General features: G+C 40.5%; 1 protein-coding gene across 1 annotated transcript in view; it reads left to right on the top strand.

Moving 5' to 3' along the window:
* JADE3 (jade family PHD finger 3) overlaps nt 1-18,912 on the top strand; it is a 77,637-nt gene that overhangs the window by 52,133 nt on the left and 6,592 nt on the right. The window contains exons 5-9 of the mRNA XM_010580459.1: nt 5,790-5,947; nt 7,818-8,008; nt 10,275-10,486; nt 13,062-13,229; nt 18,625-18,741. Coding sequence (XP_010578761.1) covers nt 5,790-5,947; nt 7,818-8,008; nt 10,275-10,486; nt 13,062-13,229; nt 18,625-18,741 — 846 coding nt within the window. The remainder of the gene's footprint in view (nt 1-5,789; nt 5,948-7,817; nt 8,009-10,274; nt 10,487-13,061; nt 13,230-18,624; nt 18,742-18,912) is intronic.

The following is an 18,912-nucleotide window of genomic DNA, read 5'->3' as shown; positions in this document are numbered from 1 at the left end:
GGGGGGAGGAAGGGGGGGGGAGGGGGGGGGGGGGGGGGCAGCAGTGAATGAGGCCAAAAGTTAGGAAATCTGTAGCAATTAAAAGGATATCCTTTCCATGCATTATGTAATTAGACTGTGAAGCTCATCTGCTACAGGAAGTTGTTGAGACTGAGAATTGAACAAGATTATCATCTGTCCAATTCCTTTTTTAATGAGTACAGATTTTTCTAAATATCTGTATAAATTAATACCATTTAAAAAATTGATTGTTAGGATTAATCCCCAAATCCAAAGCTTATGTCTGATTAGCAACCAGAAGGAAACTTGACGTGTTTTTGCACATTCTTCTGGCTCATGAGATACTGTCAGACATGATGTTAGGTGGGGTTGATTTAGTATCTGATTTCCTGACTTTTCCTATACATCTTGTAAAGGAGGCAATGAAGATTCATGGCTACTTAAAAGAAAAGTACTATATTTCATTTGCTTGAGTCCTGGATAATCCATAAAAATAGTTTTAGGGAGTAGGGCTTCGAACATTAGGATTTACTGCAGTGCGTGTCCAAATTGTGTAGATGTCTGAGAACTACAAATTTAATGCTACACTTATTCCTGTCTGTCCCAGCTTTTTTAACATCTTAAGTTTTTCAATCCAGTGGGTATACGTGCCTGGAACTGTAGCTTTATTTCCATTTTAAAATTATTTTGCCTTTTATTTACTTTGCTACCTAAGAAACCCAACCAAACAAAAAACCCACCCTGTCTTGAGTCTCCAGACTCTTCTATAATAAATTGCCTTAATTCAGAAACTTCATGCCCAGATTGCAGTGTATTAATGAGAAAAATTCTACCTCTCCAGGATGAGCCCACCAAATTTTGTCCTTAGTGCTTCATCCTCTGTAAATGGACAGTCTCTTGCACATACTGTGGAACATCTGTACAGAGATTAAACTATTTACAGATACTGTGTGGCTGTATTACACTTGTAGTAAGTCATATTACAATTTGGCTTTTGTTTTATTATTTATGAGGTGATTTTAGGTGTAAACTGCTGCTTTCTAAGTGTGTTTAAATTTTGCTGAGGGTGTTCTACTTGAGAGCTATAATAGTAGAGTAAGCTTTAATGCTTATAGGAATAAAAAAGTTACTAGATCCTTTCAACGGTGAATAAAAAAAGATTATTTGACCCCAAACATGATGAAAAACTCATATGCAGTTTACTTCACAGAAAGTGCCCGCTGTAGTTTGAGTGTTTGGCACCTGGAATTTCAAAGTTGGCCTTCAAGATGGGTTGTGAAGGAAACCAAAAATCCAGGAAAATACTAGCTGTTTCAGCTTTCTCTGGTTAGAGAGGATATTGGCCCTCATTCCACGCTATTTTCTGTAAAAGATTTCTGAGACTGTACTCTCGTAGAGGGGACAGGATGGAACATATAGTAGTTCCCTCCTGCCTTTAAAAAATCATGACTCTGTGTTTCTGTGGCAGTGGGTCTTCTGATTCCCTGAGTGGTGGGCATGAGCAATGGAAATGCAAGTTACTGTGGCTCTGCTGGTCAGTCACAGGGGAAGCCTTAGGACTGAAGGAATTAGTTGCAATCCAGCAGAAATCCCACTTTGACTGTAACAACAGAGCAGTTAACCCATAATTTACTTACACCCTTGAGGTGTAGTTCCCAGTTGCGGCCTAGGTGCCTGTGACAAGTGGCTTACCCTTGTTGGGGGTTTGTAAGCAAGTGGTCAGGGCACTTGAAAGCTCACAGTTTTCTTTCCATTTTTAAGACGTGATGCAATCCATTTGTTTTCCCTCGCACATGTATTTGGGTAAGACAAGGTGAATGAGCAATGGCATGTCAACTTCAGTAGTAGCTTGCTGAAGGGTATTGGAAAAGGTATTTGACTTCTTTTTTTCCTTTTTTTTTTTTTTTAATGTGGTTTTAGGTTTGCAGTGGTCATGAACAAAAGGTGCATCACAGTCTGTGCAGATCTGATGTTTGAATTGTTCAGCGAAGGTGGGGTTTGTAGAAGGCTGTTGTATTGTCAAGACCCACTCTCTGTCTTCGACGCTAATATTTTACTGTAATTCTCTATAGCATTACTTGTATCCTCCCTGATATCTTTAGTGGATAAGGATACTTCACACAAAGTAGTGTTCTTTGTTTCACAGGATTGATTTATTCACAGAGTAAGCACAGGAGAGTCCTGTGAGGAAGATTATATATTAAATTTTCATAGACTGCTTCTAGAAGGAGTTCGGGTTCAAGTCAGAGACAGCTTTTGGTGAAGCATTTAGAAACGGATTCCAAGAAGTTAATTTTCCTTGAACGTAGTCTTCTAACGTAATTTCCAAATACAACTCAGAAATCTGAAAAACAAATAACACATATGCACCATATCTTTCCTTCCACAGCTCCATGATATCATTGTTGCTTGATATGTTAGTGCCATGGGGGAGCAAAGCATCCTTATTTCTGGAGAATTTTTGTAGAATTTAGCTTTTAAAGGCTTTAGAGATGGCAGTGCATATCTGCAGAGGTGACTAGGAAGTTCTTATTGCCTCAGCAAATCCAGGCAGACTTTTACTGCAGAGCAAAAAGCTAATCTTGACCAAAGGACAAGGTTTCCTCTTCTAGATTTAAGCCCCAGCTGTAAAGCATGATATAATTATTAGAGTTTCTCAACAAAATGCGTAATATGATGATGATGATGGTGACTTAAGCAAACACGTTTTTCATTGATGTCATTCAGCTGGACTATTTTCAGCTGAAACTAAAAATTCCTGGCAGCAAAATGAAGTGGCAAGTTCAGACCAAGCAGTCTTGCATGGTAAGCAGGGCTAAAACTCATCTCTTCTTTCATGCTTTCAATTGATAAAAATATTTTTTAAAAAATTCCACAGTTATGCAGTAACTTTGTGAATCCTTACAGCAGTGGGGTGTTTCCCATTTCTGTGTGTATGGACCTGGCTACGCTAGCTGCAGTCAGTTGTAGCTCAGCTCTGCAAGGTCCTTCTCTATCATGGTGAAGACATGCAGCACTAGGTGAGTCTGCTCTTGAGGAATGATGTGTTGGGATGGGAATGCCTTATTAGCCTAGACCTAGCATGCTCATTTTTCAGGTCTTGGTAAGTACGATATTACAGATGATACTAAAATAAAGTTGAAGGGTTGTGGTTTTGTATGGTAAGAAATAGAACTGCTTTTGGGTGACTGAACCATGACCATTGCACTTCACGGGCTAACCGTGGAAGCGAAGGTGGTCCTTGCCAAGAGGAGAGTATGTGCTGTGGAGTGGACTAGCTGTTACGTTATGGATACAGTTAGTAAAGGAGCTGCATTGTTTTTCAAGTAAGTGTCCAAAAAGAAACGACCATGAGGAAAAGCTGGCTATCTAAGTCCTGAAAGCATGTGTCTGCTCTTCATTGAGTTGGCTTAGGTCATAGCCTTGAGGCAGACTGCTGAAGTAAAATTTATTTGATTTGTCAGAAAACTCTCTTTGGGTCCCTTCAGTGTTTTGGTTTACTTCCACAGCAAAGGAAATATAGAGTGAGTGTTCTCATACGTTGTTCTCTGAGAGTTGGAAGACCCTGCTTAGCCACACAGGAAGAAATGAAGAATGATGAGAGCTAGAGATTGTAATGATTCCAAGCGTCTGCAGGAAATACTCAATTGCACTGTTATCATAAGTATGAATAGGCAATTCTTAGGAAGCCTTGGTTGAATTTTGGGGTTCCTCAAGGTTTCAACAGTTATGTTTATATTGGTTAAATCTTTGACCTTCAGTGGCACCTCTACTGTAAATTTTAGAAATTTGAAACTGAGAACTTGATATTGCAGCATGGTGATGGTGTAGTAAGTACTGTACAACAGTCAAAAAAAACAACAAAAAAAGTCCATGCTCCAGGGGATCTGTGCTCTAAAAATAGAAATGATACAGTTCACATATACAATGGATGATCAGAAGATGAATTTGCTGTTAAGCAATGTAGTTATGATGATGCCTTTAACAGCATTTTTCATCTAGTGTTTAAAAAATAGTGGGCTTGATATGAAGCACTCCTATATTGTGTCAGTGGCTTAAAAGGTATTTTGTAAAGCACTTACCTCAGATAAGGTTTGAGGAGTATCTTTTCTGATAATTAAACCAGTCAATACACTTCTCATTTATTGGATTATTTTTTCCTTCTGGAGTTCTTTGGAATTGTGCCATGTTAGTGTTTCTCATAATCCTGGTTCTGTACCTGTAACACAGAAAATGAAAATGCCTTTTAAGTGGCATAAATCATTTTACATTTTATTTTTGGTGTGTACAGATACTGCTTGGAAAAAATGGATGCTTGCAGTCTTAATGCTTTCACTCTTGTCATTCAGATTTTAATACAGGCCTGTTAGGTACCTGAGGATTTTTACGCAGGAGACAGCAGTGAACTCTCTGGTCTGAACCAAAGCAGATAACACATCAGTAGTAAATAAGAGAGCCTTGAGTCTGTGGTTTTGAGTTCCCTTGGTCAACTTGCTCTCCTGGCAGCCCACACGAGGTGTGGTTGTAGGACATAATGAAGCAACACTGATGTTGTAGGTCACCAGCAGCCTATTTCAATACCTGGTTTTAGCATAGAGCTTTTTTTAATAAAGTTTACTTGATGATTTCCAAGAACAGCTGAGAATTTTTGCAGCAGGCATAACCGGTCTGGTGCTGTCAAATTGAAAAGGGTACACAAAGATATTTGGCTCCGAGATACTTTATTACTCTTTTGGCTATAAAACCGAATTAGTAAGAAGAGAGTTCAACCTGCCACAGCTTATTGCAGGGATATTTTCTGTTCCATTTTATTGCCCTTTGAGGATTTGATTTCTCGTTATGATAATACAGTTAATTAGTTGTGATGTCTCCCTAACACCAAGCCACAGTCACTGTTCTGCTTTTATGAATGTTAAACTGGTGCAGTGTAGCAGTGGAGAAAAAAAAACCACAAAGGATGCATATGCCCTTTATTTAAATTGTTTGCATCTGTATTTGACAGGCATTGACATTAAGTAAGCTTTGATATGACTGATAATCATGTTTGCATGCTCGTAAAAACTTAATCTTCTTGAGCCAAGAGTTGAATGGAGGTTTGTCACTATGGGTTTGCTTTGTTTCATGATGGTGTGTTCCATCGTATAGGTTTGCTAAAGGATGCTGAGCCTGGATTGTGTCACTGTGCCTGCATCACTGGAGTTCAGGCACAGAGCAACACAGGTCTTGTGTTTCAGCAAAGACAGCTGTTTATCTTTGATCCTTGAGATCCTGACCAATAAAACTTCAGGCACTTTTAATAAATGAACAAGTGCCTAAACATCAATTTTGCCATGGCAACTGTTCATAGCCCATGGTGAATATGATGGTTTAAAGTAGCTACACTGAGTAAAAGAAAAGGATATGCTACCTTGTATCTTAAGTTGGGGTAAAGCCTACAGACTGGCAAGTAAAACAAGCTGTTTGAAAGTGATACCGTGAGGAGTCTTAAATCAGATGCAGGCCTCTCTTCCCCTCTCCCTGCTTGCCTGTAACAGCCTTCTTCCTTCTGATTAGCCTTTGGGCAGCGGCATGGTTTTGAGTTAATGTAAACTTCTTGTCATACTGCACCTGATACACTGAGAGTTAATAACCAACGTAATCTCAAATTGACTTGCTTGTGTATTGGTACTCTTTAAAAAAAATTATCAAGGTATATGCATTGTTTCAGTGTAGATTAAGAAAAATACCTACTGCTTCCTTTAGCACAACACTCTTTCTCAAGCCACTCTTTTCCCTGGTGTTTCTTGCAGGTGTTCCGCAAGGATCTCATTAGTGCCATGAAACTACCAGATTCTCACCATGTCAACCCTGATGAATATTATATCTTTGCGGACACATGGAAACAAGAATGGGAGAAAGGGGTTCAAGTTCCAGCCAGTCCAGAAACTATTCCACAGCCTTCTCTCAGGTAATGGCAATCAGACGCAGATCATGTGTACAGAACGTCAACTTAGAGAAGATGGTCTCTCAAAAATAGGTTGTCTAAATGCAGTCAGCTTTTCTGTGTTATTTAAATCCCCAATGCAGCAGCCTTCAGGCATATTCTTAACACAATCAAGTACCAATTTGGAAAACATTTCTGTGACACTTCAGTCCAGATCTGGTTCTGTCTGTATACTGTTATAGTATCTACATTGTGAGTTTAAAAAGGGATCTTTTTTCCCCCGAGTCACACGGTGCTATGGATTAAAAACTTTTCTTATTTGAGTATGGTGAGTTTAATAGATTAAAAATAATCCCAAATCTTATACATGTTACTTGAAAGGCTTCCCTATAAAGCATGATGATATAGAGCAGTAGGCATGCAGTAGTTACTGATACCTGATGAAGTTACTCAATTGTTCATATAATTTAATTTTGGTTATTGTTGCTAAAGCTTTAACCCTTTCTGCCTTCTCTCACCACAAATAGCTGCTTAACATTACAGAATTTCAGTGGTCTCCATTTCAGGAGATAGACAAATAGCCTTTCATTCTCTCACACTGTGTTTAGACTAGGAAAACATAACAGTGTAGTCCTGCAACCCTTTGTGGTGGAAACAGAGTGTGTTTCAACATAGAAATGTTATTGCCACCGTGGTCTTCGAGATGAAGATAAATGAATTGTCCAGTGAAAGCGCTTATGCCAGCATAATTTAATTTCCACTGGGGCTATTGTCAGTACCAAGTTATTAAAAGTAAATATATTGCATCTCATGCCAGTAGTATTACATTAGAGGAAAAAATTGCTATAGATTTGGCTGGACCAGAGAAAAGAAGAGCTCACAAGGGAACCAGGGGGAAAAATGAGCAAGGTGAAGGGGGAGGAAGAATGGCAGAAGAACATTGTTTGTGCTAATATTGACAACCCACATTGTCGAGTAAGAATTAGGTGGGATACTGCTTGACTGCTCCCTGCTCCTTCTTTACTCCTCTTGCCTTATTTCCCACAGCTTTTCTTTTCTCCTTGTCCTGTGGAGGGTTAGCTCCAGAAGGCATGCAGAGCTGCTCACACATGGCACCATTCCATTCAGTATCTCCCTGGCTTCCTTTCAGATGCAGGGCCTTTTGCATTGAATTCAGAGAAAGATCGACTTTAGCTAAGGTCAATCTTTCTGTTCCCATAGGCTAGTTTACTAATCAAATGCTGAGTTTTATCTCTCAAAATAATTGAAAGATTGAAAACACCAATATTTTTCTCCCTTGCTTCCTGAATGATTTTTAGCTGTTTTTTCCCCTTTACATTTTTGCTTGGCCTCAGAGTGGTTCTTACATAACAAAATAATATATTTGTAACATGGATAAAGTGTCATTTACAAAATAAGGCTAGACTGTTTATCTCCAATGAAGAGCAGGCATTTCTCCTCCCCTCCCCATGCAGTAGAATAAATTAAGCTTTCCTGAAAAAGCTGGTATTTTCAAGAAATCAGTTGGCAAGATTTCCTTCTATCATTTAAGAAGAATATAGAACAAAGATTGTAGGGGGTTTTGTGCATAATACTTTATGTGGGTTTCAAAAACACTTGCATCATCGCAGTAGTAGCATTTGTTAAATTGAAAATCATATGCACAGGCTTATATTTTAAAAAGGATTCTGTATACGTAGCAAACCTTAGCACATTTTGTGTGAAGAAATGACATTTACAGAATCTTGTCTCCCTAGCCTGGCTACACCTACCGACTAGTTTAAAAACTGTGAAACGCTAGGTTTCTTCACACTTAGAGCAAATATTTCATGTCTTTCAAGGATGGGTCTTAAAAAGCTGTAACCCTCTATTTCTTTTTTTACTTTCACTCTAGGGTTGTAGCAGAAAAGGTGAAAGAAGTACTGTATACACGACCCAGGAAATATATCCACTGTTCCAGCCAAGAGCCCACAGAACCAGGTTACATCAACATTTTGGAACTGGCAGAATCTGTGTGTCGCTATGACTTGGATGACATGGACATCTTTTGGCTTCAGGAGCTAAATGAAGAGCTTACAGAAATGGGTAATTTCACAACACATTCTAATTCTAAAAGCAGCAGTTTCATTTCTGCTGTTTGAGTTGTAGTCTGCCATGTGAGATCTCTTAAAGATTGCTGAATGAGAATTGAATGGAAATGCTAAAGAAAACAGGAGGTAAAAATGCTTAAAATAATGGCTTGCTTGATTTGTTAATGTTTTCTGTTTTACCTGTTGTGCCTAAAAATTTCTTCACATACATAATCACGTGCAACTTCTGCAGGCTGAGGCAGGAGAGAAAAAGCCCACACTAGGTGGAATTAATTTTAGGACTTAAAAAGTTAAAGATTTTATGTAGGAAAAGCAGATGTTTCCATTTCTTAAACTTGAACATACTATCGCTACAAATTCAGAGTTCTGAGGAGCTTGCATGCTGGGCTCTTAACAGAGTAATTAAGTTTCACACATGTTAGCCCATTTAAAATCAGCTAAGTAAACTTTCTTTTTTCCATGCAAGTTGTGGGTATAGAGGGCTATGAGGGGGAGTGAGCTGTGGAAAATAGTCTTGGAATTATCACTGGAATAACTGAGTTGTGGTGGAATAGCCTGTGTGACTGGCGTTCTTCCATGGATGATTGCAGGTCCTTTAGGAAGGACAGGTGGGCAAGAGAGGGAGATATTTAGCATCTCTTGGATTTGCTGTTCACAAACAAGGAAGAACCTGTAGGGATGCAATAATCGATGGCGGCATTGGCTGTAGTAGCTATGAAATAGTGGTAACTGAGATCCTGAGAGGAGTGAGGAAAGGAAGTAGTCTTCTGGTCCTGGACTTCAGGAGAGTAGGTTTCTACTTATTCAGGTAACTGGGTAGGTGGGACCTGGGAGCCAGCTCTGAAGAGTGGAACTGCTGAAGAGAACTAGCAGGATTTTAAGGACAGTCTCCTCCAAGCACAAGAAAGATCCATCCAGACATTCAGGAAAACAAGTTGATGCGTCAGGAGACCAGCTTGGTGAGGGAGAGAACTCATGACTGAGCTCCAGTGCCAAAGGGTGTATGTAAGAGGTAGAAGCAAGGACAAGCTTTCCAGGCATAGAGGGATGCTGTTAGCAAAAGCTGTTAGCTTTTCTGGGGGGCAGATCTCCATCCATGGAGATTTTCAAGATCTGACTAGACATATCTCTTGAGCAGCAACCTTGTTTGGATTCACTGTTGACTCTGTTTGGAGCCAGGCACTGGGCTCGAGCCCTCTGAAGGTCCCTTCCCACCAAATGATTCTGTAATTCAGGGAGTGAGAAAATATCTGGGTATTGGAGAGAACAGTTTAGTAGCAGAAGGCACTTTGTATCAGCAGTCATTTATATTTTCCATCTCCTGTTTTATCATCTGCAACAAGGAATCAAAATTAGTAGCTATATTCTTGTGCATAGTCCAGCAGTTAAGATGTTAGCCTCTGATATTAATGTTAAGTGAATATCCCAGCCTTTGAAGGTCTGAGTAAATAGTGAACTATGGGCAGCATCATCATTTTTGACTGAGGATTTTGAGAGGATGGAGTTCGGAGATTTTTTGTAGCTGTGAACATTTTAGCGTTTTATGCAGCATGTGTCCTGAAGCTGCAAGCTGAGGACCACTCTTGTAGCAAATACTTTTTAAGTGGTTCTGCTTACACTAAGTTTGATTAGTGGTAAGTGTATATAGCATGTGTAGTGTTCAAGTGAACACATAGAATGCATTGCCAACAGTATATTTATCTACCATTTTATTTTTAAAAACCCAACAAAACAATAAAAGCACTTTTCATAACCATCATGCTGATCACTCAAGTAGTGTACTGGATGGTGGCAACTTCTGTATCTTTATAAGATCTAAAGTGTTCTTGGTGAGTTTTATTTCCTAGGAAGTTAGTCTTCAGAGGAACATTGTGTGTAATTTTGGATGTCAGTGTTTCTTAAAGTGATGGAGGTGGAAGAAGGGTTGTATGGGAGCAGCTAGCAGTTACAGCAACTGCTGTCTGTCTTTTATGCTGTAGTGTTTTCTTCAAGGTGCAGGCACTCTTGGGTTTTGTGTACAGCTTGAACTTTTACTCCAGTAGTAGTTCTACTTGTATTTATAAAATAATGCTACAATTAGCCAGTGAGTGAAAAAGGTTTTCTGTTTTTATTTTATTTTTTATTTTTAGTATGTGTGATGGGAGAGAAGATGCTGTGTCTACTGCTTCAGTTGCTAGAAGTTGTCCTTCTCTCTTCCCGTATCTTGGACTCGGAGGCACCTGACTGTCCTCTTAATTCCCTTTCTCTATTCTGTGTTGCAGGATGTGGGCCCCTGGATGAAAACACAATGGAAAAGACAATTGAAGTGCTGGAACGGCATTGTCATGAGAACATGAATCATGCTATTGAGACTGAAGAAGGACTGGGTATTGAGTATGATGAAGACGTCATCTGTGATGTGTGCCGGTCCCCTGACAGTGAAGATGGGAATGACATGGTGTTTTGTGACAAGTGTAATATCTGTGTCCATCAGGTTAGTGCCTGCAGAAACATTGACACTGTCCTGTGGTCTTACTTTACCTTGGCAAGTGTGGAATTTGGTATTAAATGTTAGAGGGCTTTGTGATTTTCCTGGGTATGAAGGGTGGTGCAATACTAAGTTGAATTTTTGTACCCTGACAGTTACAGTAGATAAGTGACCTAGCATGGTAAATATGTGGACATTTACAGTCTAATAGGAGCACAAAGTGTGTTCTTGGGACTTGCAAGTACTTGCTCTGTGACAGTAAACAATTTTTCCCCTATTATTAAACCTGCTTTTGAAGATACACAGGGCAGGAGATGCTGGCTTGCCTATTTTTGAAGAATTTAAAGATCATTTGTTTCAGAGCTGGGGTTTTTCCTCTTTGACTGACTAGTTAATTGGCCAGACACAGGCTGTCCAAATCTAACCATCTGAAACCACATGTAGGTACTTTAACTGGCTGATCTTTTTTAGAAGGTGCAAGCACCTGCAATAACCGTACTCTCAGTCTGAATGTTGCTCACGTTTACAGGGTTTCAGATGTAGCCAAGACTTGACACCAACTGAGCTCAGGGTAGTCAGGCAGAGGTATCCTTATAATCAAAACAGGGATGTGAATCCTGTGGTTTCTGTGCATCCTGTTCTGGCAGGGGTTTTTGCTGTAAATTGAAAAGAGACTAAGGTTTTTTTAACAATTTATTTTTGTACCGACTGCAAGCAATACTCAGAAAACATATCTGGCTGAAAAAGGACTTGTCATCTCCCTGCTCGCAGTGGGCTGGCTTCCAGCCTGGCTGCTTTCCTCATCTGATTCACCATGTGAAGCAGCCATGTGAGCCTGAGTGCCAGTAATGTGGCCAGTGACAGGAACACAGCCAGCAGCTGGGCCACCTACTTCAGCCCCTGCTTGTGCCTGTTCAAAAGTAATGATGAATTTGCAGTCAGAGGCTTGTGGTTGCCTGCTGACAGCTGAGCTTGAGCTGATGGCCTGCTGCCTCCTCCCTTCTGACCCTTCCCCATGCCAGACCTGCCTGAAACAAACCGGGGAGCATGTCTAGGCTAGAGCTGATCCTAACAACAACAAAAAATCATTCTGTTTTTAATCTGTGTTGGCCCTGGTTCACCACATAGCCTCGGGTCTGTTTGTCATCACACAGTTTGGAGGTGGAGGGGAGGAAGATTGCGGGAGATTTCCTCCTTCATGGTGCCCTCTGTGCCAGCTCAAACACATTGTGAAATTACTGGTTTAGTAGTCTAGGCCTTCTCCACTCATTAGTTGGATTAAATCAGAAAATAGTTTCAGTCCATTTCCAACCACCTAAGTGTGATCTTAGGTGTAATGCTGCTTCTGCATTAGCAATAGAAAGAATGCTGGTGGGAATGTGCCACATAAGAGGGGGGAAAAAAAATGCTTGTAAAATTTAGATTACAGCTCCCCCTGTTGGGTTTTTACAACAGTCATCACATCAAAATAGCATTTACGTTGGTCAGTCTTGGTGTTTCCGTAATGCAGGATTTAATTCAGGAAAGTCCTTGTCTCTGCAGGCCTGACATAAATGTGCAATGTTTTATGATATAGCTTCATATTAAATACTGAGATCTTATAATCAGAAAGCTGGGAAGACAGGTATGGGAATTTTATACTAGATTTGAATCTGAAAGACTGGTTACAGCTAATGATCCTGTTCTGTTGAGGCTTTCAATGTTACTGTTCCCCGAGATGATGTTAGGAATGGTGGGCCTTCCTCTGAAAGTCACCCTTTTGATAAAGCTTTTATTTGGAGCAGTTGAGTGGAATTAGACCTTGGTGGCAGCCAATTTCAGATATTCTCAGCTTTAATATGCATTTATGTATGTACAGCAGGGTGTATCTAGATACGCGTGTAGTTAGCCATTAAGAACTGTTAGGAATTTGACTAATTTTTTTTCTTTTCTTTTTCCTTTTTGTTTTTAATTCTCAAACCTAGCAAAACTTAAGAAATTTCTCATTTTCTGAGAGGTTAAGTGCAATACTTGGGAAATAGGCATAAAACCCAGCACCACATAATTTCAGTATATGCTGTAATTTTTGTTGCAATATCATATAAATATTTGAAGTAACAAACAATTCACAGAACTGTAGCCACAAAGGTAATTTAGTGTTGCAGGAAATGGTCTTCAGTCAAACAGCTCATATCCCTTCACATCTAAATAGAATTATGTTAGAGTGTAAAGTTATTAGTGGTAGGAAATTGTGATTTTAAAAAGGATTAGATACAGAAGCTAATTTAAAGAAGGCGGCACTAAAAGGAAAGACAAAGGTTCTTAACACCAGTGGTGTTGTGCAGTCACAATGGTACGTTTTACACGATAGACAAAAACAATACCAGAACACATTTTAAAAAGCCAGCATAAAAAGACTTTGCCTTACAGGCTGTTTATCTCTTTGATCACTTGACTCTTTTTAAGGTAAAGAAATTAGAGAAGGATTAAATAAAGGCCAAACTGTGCCTTTAGTATTTGAAAGCCTTGGTCCGTATGAATATTAATGCTTGTGTGTGAAATCATATCAGGACAATGATCTCAGTACCTGTTTTCCTCCAAGGCATGCTATGGAATCTTAAAAGTACCCGAAGGGAGCTGGCTGTGTCGCACCTGTGTCCTGGGAATCCATCCTCAGTGCCTCCTGTGTCCCAAAAGAGGAGGTGCCATGAAAGCTACCAGGACAGGGACCAAGTGGGCACATGTGAGCTGTGCTCTCTGGATTCCAGAGGTAAAACTTAATTTCTGCCTTTTTCTTTTGTATCATAGACTCCTTTCTGTCCTCCTCCTTCTCATTTCCTCCTCTGCCTTTTTATGTTCTCATGATTTAAGGTATCTGTCTGGCTTAATGCCGGACTTCATTCTGATGAGTCTGTACAGTCTGTGAGGACTGGGAGAGAGTCCAGCTTATGTTCCATTAATTAATCACTTTGTCCCCTCCATTTACTCAGCAGTCACTTCTTGGTGTCATTATGGCATCTGAGTGATCTGCTAGAAAGGGTTACTGATGTTAAGCTAGTATTCACTGTACTACTGCAGCTTCATTCTCTCTTATTTTCTGATGAATTTCTGTGCTCAGGTGTGTAATCTACCTGTGTACATCCACTCTTTTTTTTAAAAAGACACCCCACCCTCCCTTGCGTTATTTGTGTAGGATGGACTCTCAGATTTGTGGTTAAGGATTTTTTTTAACTAAAAGTTTTCTGAATGGTGGGGAGATATGGCTTTTTATCTTCTATGTTATATTTTATAAGTAAAGGCTTTTTTGATATATCTATGCATACATATATGGAGAGTTTAATAATGAAGCTTTACACTTCTTCCTCTGTTTTGAATTAAGTTTAGCATCACATTATAATTCTATAAATTGGAATATTCATTTGGGTAGAGGTGGGGTTTGTGTTTAATTTTGTACTTGGAATATTTCTGTTTTCTTTCTGGTAAGATCTGCAGATACATTACGGTGGGTGGTTTAATGCAAGGCAGTAGCCACATCTGTCGGCACCATGACATCAGGGGGGTGGATGCCTTATTTTCTGAACCTTCTGCTCCCAAGCGCAGCCAGGCCTCACATTTGCAAAACTTTGAGGAAGATGTTAGGCTTCTGAGTATTTTGTTTAACATAGCAACCTGATGCAGTGTGTGATTCCTAGCTCTGTCTCAGGCATATATCTGCTTTTTAAGGAGGTTATGTTTGCAGTTACACTTTTCCTTTCAGGCCTGCTTGTAGTTCCTGGTGTCTCTTCCACCTTTAAGGAGAAATGGGTTGAGAAAAAAACAAAAGACTTATTTTAAAGTCAAAAAAAAAAAATCTCCTGACTTCTCCTCCTGTACTTATGAAGCATCTTGGCTGGAAGCTCTCCCGGCTCTGAGCAGACTGGTTTTCCTAAGAGGCCCTTTCTGCATGTGGTTGCCTCGATGCTCTTGCCAGCAGAAGAGGAACCAGCAGGTCTGGGAACCAGGTGATGGCAGGGCAGGGAGCACACGCTGCCTTTCCTCTTGCCCACCTCCCTCTGGCTGAGGGAGAGAAGCTGCTGGGGGAGCACCCAGGTGGGACAGCCCAAATCCAGCTGCTCCCACAGCCCGTTTGGTGGCTCCAGGCCTTGGGCACCTCCTCCCCTCCACACCAATGCCAAATGCCTTGGACATAGGAAGGAAGTGACACCCGCCAGTAGGAGTGGGAAATGCTTCCTGGATCCATTCTCTCTCTCGGTCTCCTGCATTGTCACTTGTAAAACAATTCAGTCACCAGAGAAGCCAGAGAAACCTTTGGGAATCTGCTAAAATGGCAGGTCACTTACTGTGTGTAGAGTCACTGTGGCATTAACGTGCTGTGGGGACAAGAAAGACCCAGAGTTTGAAGACCTGGGGATGGATACTTTAGGAGAGAATGTGTATTCTCATATACCTGTTTTTCTTCTCCTCCAGATAGTAGCACACTGGAACTCCCCCAAAAGAAACAGATTAATTATAAAGTCACTGCCGTTTCCTCTTGTGGCCCTAATAAAATGGAGCAAGGCAGAATGCAGAGAGGAATGGGCCATAAACCTGTCTGTGCCTTGTGGTAAAAGGTTCAAAGAGAGACTTCATGAGTCACCAAGTGTAGGCTAGCATTGTTGCAGGCAATTGCACCAGGTATTTTCCTTCATTAACTCATTCAGCAGTGTCTTAAAATGTTTTTTCTTCCCTTCCTTCCTTGTGAGCTAATGCTGTCAAAAGGCTTTCTTGACCCTTACTTGACTGATTGGCATGTTTCAAGGTTTTTACTTTCTGAAGTGTACTCATTGTCGGTTTCTCCCTTTATTGTCTTTTAGTGTAAATGTGTAGTCTAGTTCATGGAAACACTGAGACCAGCAAACTTACACTGAGTGTTTTGAAATTCAAGGTCCTGCTCTGCCTCAGATAACCCATTACAGTTACACCCTCCCTCCATCATTGTGGTGTTAGCTGAAGCAGAAAGTTATTTTTCTTTGCTGCAACTGGAAGGGTATCAAATTGATTATCCTTAGCTGCTGTTGTGAGTGGCTGTTCTCCAGCCACAGCGCTGCCCTTCCAAGCCACCGATGCAGATCCCTGTGCACTTGTGCAGATGCTGGTAGCAGGTTAGCAGAGGACAGCAGGGTGACGATCCAGATGGCAGCTCATGTGCATAACAGTTGCAGAGAAGAGGCTTCAACAGCCCATTGTCTTCACTCTCTCCCACTCTTAAAACTTCTTCAGAGTACAGCAGTCAAAATGTAACCTGATACGAGGTAAAGAAATAACAGAAAACAGCTACATGTTATGGCAGATGGATCATTTCTGCCTTGGGATGGGAGGTTTTGGGGAATTAAAAGGTTGGCCTCTCCGTTCTCTGGGTCCCTCATGAGCAGTGAAGTTCAAACAGACTTTCCCTTGACTCTTCTCTTTGAATATCAGAAACATGCAGGTGGCATAAGGCCAGTATAAATAAATTGCACCTGACTGTAAGCGCCTCTCTGTGCTTTTACAAAATGGGGTAATATAAACAGGCAGTGTTACAAGCTGAATGGACAGTATTTCCAACATAAATGTTTCCTGACCTTATGAGTCCCCTCTGGGGAAGGAGCAGGGAGAGCATTAAAAGGGGCAGAGACGGACAGGAAGAAGGTGTGTGTCAATTCCCAGCTCCTGCTGGGAAGCATGGTGGAAAGCTGGTATTACTCAGTCTCCAGAAAAATTCACTGAAGATTCTGGTTTCTTTTTGAAAGGAATATAGACAAGCTGACAGGTTGATACAATCCTTTAATTCCCAAAGGAAGTCTTGCCTCTTAGTATAGTGGTAACTGGGACGAGAATTGCAGTCGATCTTCGTACAATATTGTTTCAGAAATCCTTGTGCAACTTGTGACCAGGTCTGTTTTGAGCAAGGTCAAGTTAGGCTGATGAAAGGCTCTTTCATTTTGGAAGCAAAAAACCTACATTTGATGATATTTAAGAGTGCTGGACATGATTTTGTGGAACCATTCAGGCACTTCAGGGGCAGCTTTGTCGCTTTCCCACCAATTTATAGGAAGGCCACAACAGATTAAATTGTTTGTCATCTCTACCTGATGAGGGCATTACTACGTATTGCCTGCCTATTCTCCTTCTTGTCTGGTAAAACCTGGACCCTCTGAAGCAACTCCCTATCTTCCCAATGAAGATTTCTGGAAATGCCATGCAGGAGGTTGACCTCAGTATATTCCAGAAGATGTGGCTTGCAGCTGGGGGATCAGAGGGTGAAGTACTGTAACAAATATAAATCTTATTTGAGTCAATTGATGTCATTATTTCATGAACTGCTGATCAACTTTAAGTGTGGAAATTATGAACCAACTAATCTCTTGCAAAGCTGTCTTTTCCGCCTACTTAAATGATCCTTAGAGCAATGCAATGATAAGAAGAGAGTAGTAAAAATACTCAGTTTGAGTATAGCTGCTATGACAATCAGACTTGATGAATTTAGCACTGCTGTGTTTGGATAAGTCTTACCTCACAGAGAAGGTCTGCTGAAGCAAAGTTTTTCCTCCTCAGGGATTAAAGCAGGTTTTAAAATGAATACCTGCATCAAGTGATGATGTACCCCCAGAGGGAATCTAGGAAATTCAGCTTAGTCTCCTGGCTCTTGTAAAGTCAACAGTTTAATTATCACACGTTAAACTAAATCATATAACCTGCATTTCCCTGGGAGAGTCTTATTATGGAGTTAATACATGAAAATTACTGTAGTATAATGCTCTTAAAGTTTTCTAGGAAAAAAAAAAAAATTGCTGTTCAAATCTCAGCCTTAACTGCTTTGTTAAGGAATCAGCTTTATTCTGGCCTCACACTGCCACAAAGCATGACCTAGGAGCCTCCTTTCTTTGAATTCTTATAGCTGACCCCATTGAGAAGAGGCCCATATCCTACCACTGGAAATATAGGTCTGCCCTGTCCAGGTGAATTGTTCATAGAAAGTGTGGCGATCTTCTTAGCTAGAATCAGCATTGTATTTCTACTTCAGGCAGGTAGCCCTCCAAAGCACACACCTGCTAAATTAAAAAAGTGCTGTGTAAGCATCAAAATCCAAGCTTTTGGAGACTGGCATTCTTGGGACAGAACAGTTATCTCACTGAAATCTTCTGCCATGTGCCATTGTCATGCTGGCCCGGTTCTGCATGTTGGTCATTCAGAGCTGGCCAACTTTTTGTTTCTGTCCTTGGATAAATCCTATCTGTCAGGAATGGCTCAGGGATGCCTACAGAGATAATTTATGTCTGTTTTGGAGTCCAAATTACAGCGGACAGTCTTTTTTTCCCAGTATGGACAACAGGCAGCTGAGAAGTTTCTATCACAATGGATATGTGGATGTTAATATGACAAAGACTAGGAAAAGGTATCCTGTGCTTATCTAAATTTTTTTCTTTCTTTTAGTATTAATATCCATAATCTGGTCTACCAGAGACAAATGGATCATCCAGTCTAAGTATGTGAAAACTGGCACAAGAGAATATACCGTGCTTTGCAGTAAGAGAAGTTTGTTGTATTCTTTCTCAAATTATACTTGATAGAATCTGTAGTTAGGAAGGTGTATTAGAATCACCTCTTGCACTGGGAGCGCTCAGTGGAGAGGTAGAGCTGGGAAGTGAGGCTTTTCCTGGCTGCTGACTGATAGATCTGGTTCTGCCCCAAATTGTGAGCTGGCAGAAGCAGCTGTTGCAGCAGATCTGTTGATCTTAGAGTGAACTTTTCAGGTAAGTACGAGTAAGTGTTCCTATTTTGTTCTGAGTAGCTTGTATTTTGGTACTTTTTAAGTTAGACCTGTTAAAGCAGCGCAGAAGAAAAACCAGAAAGGAAAGGAAGTAAGCATCACTTACTGCAGTCTCTCAACTGGTTCATAACACGGCATGCTGTAGATGCCTCAAATGTTTTGAAGAATTGCAACTTTTAGCCGCCAGGTTAAACTGGTAGTATTCCACACTATTGTTTTCATGTGGGATCTTTTAGGGTCCCTTGCTAAGAAGTATGAGCATATGGAGATCTTGCAGTGAGATAAATGTGTGGTCATGTTTCTTCTTCTGGTATTAATGGGCACTTGCTTTTATTGCCTTGATAACTGCTTTCCATGCTGTTTTTTTTGTTTACAGGTTAGTATTGCTTGCCCAGAAAGGATGGAGCCAATCACAAAGGTGTCTCACATTCCACCAAGTCGATGGGCTCTAGTGTGTAGTTTATGTAAACTGAAAACTGGTGCTTGCATTCAGGTACATACTTGTTCTGTGGTGACTCTCTGTGGTGTGTTTATGTGAGAAAGGCAATTCTGGTTTTGCATTTTGTTCTTCCTGCGTTCAGAGGTGCATTATAATGCAGATGACCGTTGGGTAGATGCTTACTTCTTCATAGCTGTTTGCTCTCGAATTAGTTCACTAGCACAG

Source organism: Haliaeetus leucocephalus, unplaced genomic scaffold, assembly GCF_000737465.1.
Source record: "Haliaeetus leucocephalus isolate CR32 unplaced genomic scaffold, Haliaeetus_leucocephalus-4.0 Scaffold712, whole genome shotgun sequence".
NCBI classification, from domain to species: Eukaryota; Metazoa; Chordata; class Aves; order Accipitriformes; family Accipitridae; genus Haliaeetus; species Haliaeetus leucocephalus.
This window is presented reverse-complemented; position numbering and strand designations above follow the sequence as displayed.